The sequence below is a fragment of the Gobio gobio genome (genome assembly GCF_949357685.1).
Source record: "Gobio gobio genome assembly, chromosome: 3".
NCBI lineage: Eukaryota > Metazoa > Chordata > Actinopteri > Cypriniformes > Gobionidae > Gobio > Gobio gobio.
In genome coordinates this window covers 68,347,650-68,360,034 of record NC_137099.1, presented here as the reverse complement: position 1 = coordinate 68,360,034, position 12,385 = coordinate 68,347,650, and the positions used below count along the sequence as shown (strand labels likewise).

The following is a 12,385-nucleotide window of genomic DNA, read 5'->3' as shown; positions in this document are numbered from 1 at the left end:
AAATAAGCCGATAAACGCAGGTAAAACGCAAGTTACACTGGTCTTTTCTCCTCTATTGTGCCGTATATCCAGTGAATCGCTTCTCAAACAAGAACAAATGTAGGGCGGGCTTGATTGTGTCTGTGGGGAATTGATTGGACGGTGGTGGTTTGCTATTGGTGGATCTCATGTGAGTGACAGGCGGGGCCACCCTCATCATCAGAGAAGAGATGAAACTATTCTGATTCAAGATTATTAACACAATAATGATAGATCAATTAGAATAAACACTGCAATATTCCATAAAAAACACAAGAACTTTCCATTTTGATTTCTAGCTAATTAACTACAGTGTGTGAGGGCGGGGCAAAGAGATGCTGTTCAGCCAATCAAGACCAGAGGCGGGCATTATGCTAATTAACTACAGTGTGTGAGGGCGGGGCAAAGAGACGCTGTTCAGCCAATCCTGACCAGAGGCGGGTATTATGTTAATTAATATACAGTGAGAGTGAGTGAGGGCGGGGCAAAGAGATGCTGTTTAGCCAATAAGGACCAGAGGCGGGTATTATGCTAATTAACTACAGTGTGTGAGGGCGGGGCAAAGAGATGCTGTTCAGCCAATAAGGACCAGAGGCGGGTATTATGCTAACTAACTACAGTGTGTGAGGGCGGGGCAAAGAGATGCTGTTCAGCCAATAAGGACCAGAGGCGGGTATTATGCTAACTAACTACAGTGTGTGAGGGCGGGGCAAAGAGATGCTGTTCAGCCAATAAGGACCAGAGGCGGGTATTATGCTAATTAACTACAGTGTGTGACGGCTCGTTTCAGTTCAGAATCACTTCTTTCATTTGGGAGAAAAAAACTCAAACATTTATCTGCACTTTGATCTGCAGATATGAAAGATAATATCCATAAAAGCATAATCGGGGCACTTGAATAAACATTCTTACAGGAAGTTGCTGGAACATCTGATGTTAGTCAAGTTTAACTCGCACTCATGTTTCACAGAGGTGCAAGGAAATGAAATGTTTCTTTAATGTTTTTAAATAAACGCAACTATTGTCAAGAATAATAGAGACAGACAGCAGTCGTGATGCCACCCCTAGCTCCGCCCCTGAGTTTATAACGCTTTATTTAACAGCACAACTAACGCTCTGACACGACTAGCGTCTCTCTGGCGATGTAGCGTCGCCGGGTTATTGCTAGCATGAACACAGTTATGAGGGATGATCTGAACCTCTGCTCCGTCTCTTTCTGCAGCTCTTTCTGGACGTCGTCCATCTTCTCCTGCAAACGTCTCCGTCTCTGATCCGGCGGGAGACGAGAGAAGTCCTCCAGCGAAGACGGCTTCACACACACACACACACACACACACACACACACACACACACACACACACACACACACACACACACACACACACACACACACACACACACACACACACACACACACACACACACACACACACACACACACACACACACACACACACACACACACACACACACACACACACACACACACACACACACACACACACACACACACACACACACACACACACACACGTAATATGGTTTATTTGCACATCAACCCCTCAAACACCCATCAACAATGTACAACCCCAAATCAGAAAAAGTTGGGACAGTATGGAAAACGCAAATAAAAAAAAAGTGATTTCTAAATTTACTTTGACTTGTATTTCATTGCAGACAATATGAACACAAAATATTTCATGTTTTGTCTGGTCAACTTCATGTCATTTGTAAATATGCATCCTTTCCTGTCATTCAGACCTGCAACACATTTCAAAAAAAGTTGGGACAGGAGCAATTTAGGGCTAGTAATGAGGTAAAATGGTTAATGATGTGATTTGAAACAGGTGATGTCAACAGGTGATTGTAATTATGATTTGGTACAAAAGCAGCATCCAAGAAAGGTCTAATCCTTTAGGAGCAAAGATGGGCCGAGGATCGCCAGTTTGCCAACAAATACGTGAGGAAATTATTGAAATGTTTAAAAACAATGTTCCTCAAAGAAGAGATTTGGATATTTCACATTCAACAGTGCATAACATAATTAAAAGATTCAAGGAATCTGGAGGAATTTCAGTGCGTAAAGGACAAGGGCGCAAGCCTAAGCTGAACAACCGTGATCTCCGATCCCTCAGGCGGCACTGCATCAAGAATCGTCATTCATCTAGAAGCGATATCACCACATGGGCTCAGGACTACTTTGGCAAACCTTTGTCAAGTACCACAATACGTAGTTACATCCACAAATGCCAGTTAAAACTGTACTGTGCCAAAAGGAAGCCCTATGTTAACAGTGTCCAGAAGCGCCGTCGACTTCTCTGGGCTCGGAGGCATCTGGGATGGACCATCACACAGTGGAAATGTGTACTGTGGTCAGATGAAGCAGTATTTCAGGTATTTTTTGGGAGGAATGGACGCCGTGTGCTCAGGACCAAAGAAGAAAAGGGTCATCCAGACTGTTACCAGCAACAAGTCCAGAAGCCAGGGTCTGTCATGGTATGGGGTTGTGTCAGTGCCCTTGGCAAAGGTAACTTGCACTTCTGTGAAGGCACCATTAATGCTGAAAAGTACATAGAGATTTTGGAGCATAATATGCTGCCTTCAAGAAGACATCTTTTCCAGGGACGTCCATGCATATTTCAACAAGACAATGCAAAACCACATTCTGCACACATTACAAAGTCCTGGCTGCGGAGGAAGAGGGTACGGGTACTTGACTGGCCTGCCTCAGTCCCGACCTGTCTCCAATAGAGAATGTGTGGCGCATTTTGAAGCGCAAAATGCGACAACGAAGACCCCATACTATTGCCCACCTTAAGACTTGTTTGCAGGAAGAATGGGACAAAATTACACCTCAAACACTTCATCACTTGGTGTCTTCAGTCCCTAAACGTCTTTTAAGTGTTGTGAAAAGGAATGGCAACATTACAAAGTGGTAAATGCTTTACTGTCCCAACTTTTTTTGAAATGTGTTGCAGGTCTGAATGACAGGAAAGGATGCATATTTACAAATTACATGAAGTTGACCAGACAAAACATGAAATATTTTGTGTCCATATTGTCTGCAATGAAATACAAGTCAAAGTAAATTTAGAAATTACTTGCATTTTCCATACTGTCACAACTTTTTCTGAGTTGGGATTGTAAGAGCGGACCCTGGGTCTCATTCACTAATAACTGTTCTTACTCCTTAACTCTTTAAATAGTTTCCCCAATTGAAGTCAGAGCCTTAACACTTTACGTTTAGTCAACTTGAAATGTGTCAATGCTGAGATCAAAAGAGTGCTCATTCACTGGAGCTCAATCACTTTAAATGAGTATAAAAAGGGAAATGTCATGCAGGGAATAAAGCTGCTCAACGTACCATGTTTTTATCAGGAGATGTCACCTGAAAATTCAAACACATTCACAAACGTAAGTATTCATATGCGTTTCAAAGGCTTAAAATGATCATTATAGACATAAGACATGCTCATGAGCTTTAACACCATCCCATTCTTAATCCATAGGGTTTAATATGGAGTCGCCCACCCTTTGCAGCTCTAACAGCTTCAGCTCTTCTGGGAAGGCTTTCCTCAAGGTTTAGGAGTGTGTTTATGGGGATTCTTCTAGAAGTGCATTTGTGATGTTGGACGAGAAGGCCTGGCTCTCAGTCTCCGCTCTAATTCATCCCAAAGGTGTTCTATCGGGTTGAGGTCAGGACTCCAGTTCCTCCACACCAAACTCCTCATCCATGTCTTTATGGAGCGACGCTTTGAGCACTGGAGCGCAGTCATGCTGGGACAGGAAGGAGCCGTCCCCAAACTGGTCCCACAAAGTTGGGAGCATGAAATTATCCAAAATGCCTTGGTGAAGCGTTAATGGTGCGTTCACACCGGACGCGATTCACGCGAGTGATTTACATGTTAAGTCAATGCAGAGACGTGAAATGGCGGCGCGAAGGACGCGAATTGAGCGTTTTGAACGCGCGATTCGCATGAATAGCTCAAGTTGAAAAATCTGAACTTTGGCGGATATTTTGCGCCGCGTTAACCAATCAAGAGCTTGCTCTAGTAGTGACAACAATGAGGAGAAAATCTGTATATTAATATCTGGTTCAGACAATATGATTATCACTGTGATAACATTAAATGACATGAAACACAACCCAGTCTCTTTTTGTTAAATGCAAGTTTATGTATGATCAATAATACAAAAGTATAAGTAATGTATAACAAGCTATACATGAAATAAAGCAAACAATTCAGTCAAACATTCAAAGTCAGTGCTAGTAGGCTAACGATACAACTGCAACGTACAGTTATAGCCTAAAAATATAAGTAATGAAACTTCTCTTTGCCCTCAGCCTAAACGATTTGCCAGGGAACAAATTATAGATCCATGAGACCAAAGATCGGCCGTTACAAGACGAATTATAGCTCGAGACACACCACAGAGACATCAGAGCCAGCGGCAGAAGGACTGGCCGAGGAAAGGTTGCCCTCGCCGGCTTTGACGAGCGCTGACCGCCACTGATCCGCTGGAGCTCACAACTCCGAAAACGCCAGATAAAATGTTCAAATAGGCACTCTTTATATAAATAAACCACAGATTTGAGCTTTAAACAACTACATTATTGACTGAAAAAGTCTTAAAACTACATTTTGTCACACATTAACAGTAGATTTTAACAAAAAAAAGACATGTAAACACAGCCCATGTCAGCCATTTCTCAACGAGACGAGCTGCTGGCGGAAGCCCCGCCCATGAGGCGAATTCACGTCTGTTGTGCAGTGAATGTCACGCGCGATTGAAGCGAGTAAACTCAAATTTTTAAGCATCCACCTTCGCGCGATTAGCACAAATTATTCACGCAAATCGCGTCTGGTGTGAACGCCACATAAGAGTTCCTTTCACTGGAACTAACCCCTGAAAAACAACCCCACCCCATAATCCCCCCTTCCACCCATAAATCCCGTTCTCCTGGCAACCGCCAAACCCAGACTCGTCCATGGGATTGTCAGACAGAGAAGCGTGATTGGTCACTCAGAGAACACGTCTTCACTGCTCTAGAGTCCAGTGGTGGCACACTTTACCCCACTGCATCCCACGCTTGGTGATATAAGGCTTGGATGAGCTGCTCGGCCATGGAAACCCATTCCATTAAGCTTTACACACTGTTCTTGAGCTCATCTGAAGGCCACAGAAGTTTGGAGGTCTGGAGCTCTTGACTCTGCAGAAAGTTGGCCACTTCTGTGACCCTCAGCATGCGCTGACCCCGCTCTGTGACCCTCAGCATGCGCTGACCCTGCTCTGTGACCCTCAGCATGCGCTGACCCTGCTCTTTGTCGCTGAGTTGCTGTTGTTCCCAATCGCTTCCACTTTGTTATAACACCACTAACAGTTGAGCGTGGAATATTTAGTATAATATTTGGACTTATTGCACAGGTGTCCACCGATCACGAGTTCACTGAGCTCCTGAGAGCGGCCCATTCTCTCACTAATGTGTGTAGAAGCGTCTGCAGGCCTAGAGCTTGAGTTATACACCTGTGGCCATGAAGGGATTGAACACCTGACCTCAGTGATGTGGAGGGGCGGCACAATACTTTTGGCAATATAGTGTATATAGTGTATGTGTTGTCCTTCAGAGACTTTGACAGATGCTGAGATCTTTACGTGCTTACCTTGTTTTTCTTGAGGAAGAGCTGTTTGATGCGGACCTTCGGCAGGTGCGGCGTGTTGTCAAACGAGGCAGGTTTGACCCCCTGACTATAATCCTCAAACTCCACGTCAGCCGGGGGCGATGCACCTGATTTATACTGCTCTATGAGAGCCAGAGTGTCCTACACACACACACACACACACACACACACACACACACACACACTGAGTTGAGTACTCTTAACATTTGGTTATAGTTCATTCAGCGCATTAATTAAAAATCACATTAGATCTCTTCAGTGTCTTTTGTATCCGTGTGTGAGTGAGTGAGTGAGAGTGTGTGTGTGTACACACTTGTTTCTCATCGATGCTCCTCCCGGTGCTGCTGATGGTGTCCAAACACTTGTTGATGTTGGGCAGGACCTTCTTCTCGGTCTCTGAGAACTGCACATACCCGTCGGCCAGCATTCGGATGCGCCGCTCCTCCAGCTCCTGCAGCTTCTGCAACCACACACAGGAAGTGTTCAATACTCCGCTCGAGCGGTTCTCTCATGTTTAAACCACAGGATGCCGCACCTTAAACACTGAGGGAATCTCGGCGTGGTAGAGGTGGTTCTGCTCCTTGTTGTATCTCTGGAGTTGTGAAGCGTATTCGTTCTTACTCTCGTCCGCGACGTGGACACGAACGTGTGCATGCTGTTTGGCCTAAAACACACACACACACACGTGATGCATCCTCAAACCCAGACACAGGTTGTGTAAATGAAGCGTGTGGTGTTCATGTACCTTCTCCACGTCGGCTTTAGTGGCGTTGGTGTCCTGCTGCACTTTCTCCGTTTGCTGATTGGCCTTTTCTGCTTCTCTCCATTCCTTCTCAAAACGCTTCTTACTCTGAAATCAATCAACCAATCAGTCAGTCATGATGAAATCATTTTTCTTAACTTAAACTAATAAAATGAATGAAAAACTAAAGTAAAATACATTTTCATGACTCCAAAACAAAGTAGAATTAAAATAATGTGCACAGATTAGTTTTAGGTTTAGATCCTGAGTATATTGTAAATGTTTTTGTGTCCTCTAGTTTATTCGTTTTTTTGTTTGTCGAATCTCAGTGTGAATTATTATTGTTAAAGAAGAGTAAAGACAATTGACTAAAATTTAAATTAAACCATTTTCACAGGTCAATATCTAATGAGTGTGAAGGTTTTTTTTATTTGCAGCAAAACCTTTTCTAACACTAGAAGTCTTTATGTTTAGGTGTTTTTTACTAATTATATAAAAATATGTTGTCAGTGCCCTACAAATGATCTATGCCTTCATTTTGTCATCAAAACAAGATTTTTGATCCTGTAATGCAGGCAAAACCACAATGAAAGAGTTAAACTCTAAACCATCAAGAGTGTATAACATTATGACCTAATATTGTGTTGGTCCCACTTGCAGCCTAATATATCCCACACACACATTTACTCACAATCTCAAGCTGTTTGAAGGTGGTCTCCAGGTTCTGCTGAGCCTTTTTAACTTCACACAGACACTACAACAGAGAAGATGACATCTTTAATCAAGGAAACAGATATCCTGAGTGTGTGTGTGTGTGTGTGTGTGTGTGCGGGTGAGCTCACGTTCTTGCGCTCCTGACGCAGCTCTTGCAGGTTTCTGCTGAGCTCCACACAGATGGTCAGCGTCATGCTCTCGGACAGTTGCTCTCTCTGAGCCGCGTACTCATTCAGCGCCACCAGCATGTCCTGAAACACCTGCTGGTTGGTCAACCTGCGCACACACGGTCAACAACACTGTGTTTACACTTTTACTGGCATTGTGTTGAAGATGTTATCATGCATCCTTCAGGAATCGAACGTGTGATCTTGCGCTGTTTGACTTGCAGGAATGCAGATTATCAATGTTTAATCGAGACTCACTTTGTGTCCTGATCTTCTTTGATGCCTCGTCTGGAATATTTCTTACTGAGATTCCTTCAGGGAAACACACATTAAACAGGTTAGACCAGGGAGAAACATGACCACCAGGGCCTTCCAGATCACACGATAACGGTTAATTGTTCATGGAAAAATTATCATAATAATAACTTTGCTAACAGGGTTTCTAAACACCCGCCCTTATATGAAGACACTTCATCCTCTCTATTGATGCAACAAAAGAAATGATGCAGAAACTACTTAAGAGGGAATGATGTTGCTCAACCGGTGTGGCCTCATTAATAATCATGAGCCAGTGCTTTCTATACATGGCAAACAATGCTTTTCTTACTGGGTTTTTTTTGTCTTGTTTCCAGTCAAAATATCTGAAAGATGCATTTTTATATATAAGAAAAATATTACATATTACATATTACACTCACCTAAAGGATTATTAGGAACACACACTAATACTGTGTTTGACCCCCTTTCACCTTCAGAACTGCCTTAATTCTACGTGGCATTGACTCAACAAGGTGCTGAAAGCATTCTTTAGAAATGTTGGCCCATATTGATAGGAGAGCATCTTGCAGTTGATGGAGATTTGTGGGATGCACATCCAGGGCACGAAGCTCCCGTTCCACCACATCCCAAAGATGCTCTATTGGGTTGAGATCTGGTGACTGTGGGGGCCATTTTAGTCCAGTGAACTCATTGTCATGTTCAAGAAACCAATTTGAAATGATTGGAGCTTTGTGACGGTGCATTATCCTGCTGGAAGTAGCCATCAGAGGATGGGGACATGGTGCTCATAAAGGGATGGACATGGTCAGAAACAATGCTCAGGTAGGCCGTGGCATTTAAACCATGCCCAATTGGCACTAAGGGGCCTAAAGTGTGCCAAGAAAACATCCCCCACACCATTACACCACCACCACCAGCCTGCACAGTGGTAACAAGGCATGATGGATCCATGTTCTCATTCTGTTTACGCCAAATTCTGACTCTACCATCTGAATGTCTCAACAGAAATCGAGACTCATCAGACCAGGCAACATTCTTCCAGTCTTCAACTGTCCAATTTTGGTGAGCTGGTGCAAATTGTAGCCTCTTTTTCCTATTTGTAGTGGAGATGAGTGGTACCCGGTGGGGTCTTCTGCTGTTGTAGCCCATCCGCCTCAAGGTTGTGCGTGTTGTGGCTTCACAAATGCTTTGCTGCAGACCTCGGTTGTAACGAGTGGTTATTTCAGTCAAAGTTGCTCTTCTATCAGCTTGAATCAGTCGGCCCATGACCTCTGACCTCCAGCATCAACAAGGCATTTTCTCCCACAGGACTGCCGCATACTGGATGCTTTTCCCTTTTCACACCATTCTTTGTAAACCCTAGAAATGGTTGTGCGTGAAAATCCCAGTAACTGAGCAGATTGTGAAATACTCAGACCGGCCCGTCGGGCACCAACAACCATGCCACACTCAAAATTGCTTAAATGTGATTGGTTGATTAGATAATTGCATTAATGAGAAATTGAACAGGTCTTCCTAATAATCCTTTAGGTAAGTGTATATATTTAGTCTTGTTTCCTGGGGAAAAATAACAAATAATACTGTTTTTTGTTTGCATTACAATGATTTTCTTACCCCATTAGCAGATAATTTCACTTGTTTAAGCAAAATATTAAGGAAAAATATAAATATCCCCTAAATATCTTGTCATTTTTCTTATATAGAAAATGCATCTTGATTTAAGATTTTTTTATATTTGTACTTGAATTAAGACAAAAAGTCTACAGAAAACAGTGTACTTTAAATTTAAAAAATAAAAATATATTTTTTATAAAATCGATTAAAATAATTTAAAAAATATTAATAAAAAAATAATAAATTGCTGGACTAAAGTGTTAGAAAAGCTAAATCATTTAACTTAATAGAAACTAAACACTTTCCAAACAATACACAAATTTATAATATAATTTTTTATAATTATGAATTAATTTCTTTTTTTTTCAGTTTAAATTTTGTATTTATTCATAAAAATATATAACATCCTTTTCAAATAATAAACATGTATAATATACATTTTTATAGAATAGATTTGTAATTAATTTATATTATTTTTTCAGTTTTGTGATCTGGGTCTGGGTCTTGATCTTGATCTGGGTCTTAATCTGGGATCTGGGGTCTTGATTTGGGTCTGGATCTGGGTCTGGGGTCTTGATCTTGATCTGGGTCTTAATCTGGGATCTGGGTCTTGGTCTTGATCTGGGTCTTAATCTGGGATCTGGGGTCTTGATTTGGGTCTGGATCTGGGTCTTGATCTGGGTCTGGGGTCTTGGTCTTAGTCTTGGTCTTGATCTGGGGTATTGGTCTGGATCTGGGTCTGGATCTGGGTCTGGGATCTGGGTCTGGGGTCTTGATCTGGGTCTTAATCTGGGATCTGGGGTCTTGATCTGGGGTATTTATCTGGGTCTGGATCTGGGGTCTGGATCTGGGGTCTTGATCTGGGTCTGGGTCGGGGGTCTTGATCTGGGTCTGGTGTCTTGGTCTGGATCTGGGGGGTTGTGTGTGGCGTGTAAACGCTTGAAAGCCCCTGATCTGCTGTTCAAACACACTTGCCTGAGCAGTTTGGCGTAAGTCTGCTCGATCTCGGCTCTCTCTTTGACAAACTTCACGTATCGATCCAGCAGATCCAGTCCGCTCTGAGTGTGTCTTTCAATCACGTCATGCTGGTCCTGCAAACACACACAAGCACAGGGTCATGTATGAAGAGTGTATTGTGTCTCTGGTATGTAGGACAGAATGGTCTCAGAGTAGGTGTGGTACATTGTGGGTGTATGTGTGTGTGTGTGTGTGTGTGTGAGAAGCTCTTGTTCCCACGTGCACACACTCAAACTAGCTTGACTGGTGAATCCACTTCAGGTTAGTTGTGACAAGAGTCACATGACACATTTGGCTTCAGGCATAACTTCATTTACCTTCTATTGTTTTTTCTTTTATTTAGCTAATTATAAATATTATAACCTACTCCTACCCCACACAAGACGCAATATTTTATTATCCTTTCCCTTTTTATTAAACGAGGACGACCCCAAAAGGAGGTTTTGTCCGGTTTGAACCCATAATGGTACACACACACACACACACCACTGTATCTTACACTAAGTTCTCGTTTAAGATTTCATTGGACTCTGTTTGACAGGAAGGTGTGGGCCGACTTCCTTCTGGTCCTGAAATCATTCCAGAGCGGAGATGATCAGAGCCCAGCGGTTCCCTAAACCAGTTTAACCTGTACTAACCACACCAGCGCTGTGAAAACAGTGAGAGGAATCAGTGCCACGTGACTTAAAGAGCACATAATATATGAACACATTTAAATAAATCAGTGTTGTGACAACATGTTGAATTCATCCACGGACGTTTAACATGAAGGGATCAACTTATATGAACGTTTGCATGAGGAAAACATCTAATTTAACAAATAAAAGCTGTATTGTTTGCGGAGGTGCTCACATTTAAATAGTTTCTGCACTGTTTTTCAGTTCTAGTCTACTTTCGCGTTGTGTGTAGTTTTTTTTATACAAGTATACTGCAAAAAATGCTCTTCTTATTTAATATTTTTATTATAGTCTTGTTTCCAGTCTAAATAACAAAACATTCTTAAATCAAGATATTTACTAGACATATAAAATGACATTAGATATTTTTTCTTGTTTTCTGGAAAATAAAAATGAAGTGAGTTTTTTGCAAAATTCTGATTGACATTGTGTTTCTTGTTTCTGTCCCAAAGAGAAATAAGATTAGTTTCCTTACCCCATTGGCAGAAAATTGTTATTTTTTTAAGCAAAAAACTAATTTAGCTTTTTTTTCAAGAATTATTATTTTTTAGATATTGGACTGTAAACAAACTTACTTGTAAGAAAATAATTTTTGCAGTGTAACTGTTGGGAATTGGTTTCATTCTGAGGCAACATCGTACTTTATGTTTCACAATGGCTGAATATAAACCATCAACATAAAAATCAATGTTTTTATTTAAAATAAACGAGTAATGAGGCGTTCACACGTGCAGCGTTCCCAAAAACGAGCTCTACTTTGTTTTATTTTATCGTTATAATAATATATTTGTCAATGATTCTAGAAAAGTAAACCTTTTTTTTTTCAATCGTGAAAAATTTAATCACTGCCTTTTTAAAAAGATGTAAACATAATGAAAATCCAAAGGCAGTGTCTGGATCAATGAACGCTTCAACATGAACATTATTTTGAACATTATTTCAACCTGAACACACATTATTTCTCCTCTGTTAGTGATTAAAGGCAGAACGAACTTACCCACAGATCTGACCCCCAATCCATGATCCTATATCTGAGAGAAACCCACACGACACTCCTGAGGAAAGTTCGCTTTAACTCAAAGTCCTCTCATAAATGTGAGGTGGTCCCGTGTATTGTTGGGTAATGAGAGCTATTTCCCCATGAAACCGGGCTAACTCTCGTGTTCAGCAGGTAAAGCGATCCTCGAGTGAAGAGTTACTGTGGTTTCTCTCACGGATCTGATTGAGTTTCACTTCATGAAACCTGAGGGAGTTCACAGGCTCGAGTGATCGTGCTTTAAATCATCACTGCTCGCTTTCAGTCGACGGACATTTGACAAAAGACACCGTTTCCGTTAAGAAATAAACATAGAACAATGGTTGAACAATGTAAGAACTTTATTATGAGGTGAATGGCGTTTGTGTGTGATTGTGTTTGAGTTGTGACATTACACTGACATCTACTGGATTCAAAATGTCCAACGGCGACTGCACCTG

At 41.7% G+C, this 12,385-nt stretch overlaps 1 protein-coding gene across 1 annotated transcript in view; it reads right to left on the bottom strand.

Annotated features, from left to right (window-relative positions):
- The window catches only part of LOC307124408 (cdc42-interacting protein 4 homolog), a 16,019-nt gene extending 3,706 nt beyond the window's left edge, over positions 1-12,313 (bottom strand). Inside the window, exons 1-11 of the mRNA XM_079813580.1 lie at positions 11,907-12,313; positions 10,191-10,306; positions 7,581-7,634; positions 7,284-7,431; positions 7,133-7,195; positions 6,445-6,549; positions 6,235-6,363; positions 6,013-6,159; positions 5,682-5,840; positions 3,383-3,406; positions 1,218-1,327 (exon numbers count right to left, since the gene is read on the bottom strand). Of these exons, the coding sequence (XP_079669706.1) occupies positions 1,218-1,327; positions 3,383-3,406; positions 5,682-5,840; positions 6,013-6,159; positions 6,235-6,363; positions 6,445-6,549; positions 7,133-7,195; positions 7,284-7,431; positions 7,581-7,634; positions 10,191-10,306; positions 11,907-11,930 (1,079 nt within the window). The 5' untranslated portion in view covers positions 11,931-12,313. The remainder of the gene's footprint in view (positions 1-1,217; positions 1,328-3,382; positions 3,407-5,681; positions 5,841-6,012; positions 6,160-6,234; positions 6,364-6,444; positions 6,550-7,132; positions 7,196-7,283; positions 7,432-7,580; positions 7,635-10,190; positions 10,307-11,906) is intronic.
- Positions 12,314-12,385: the final 72 nt, after the last annotated feature.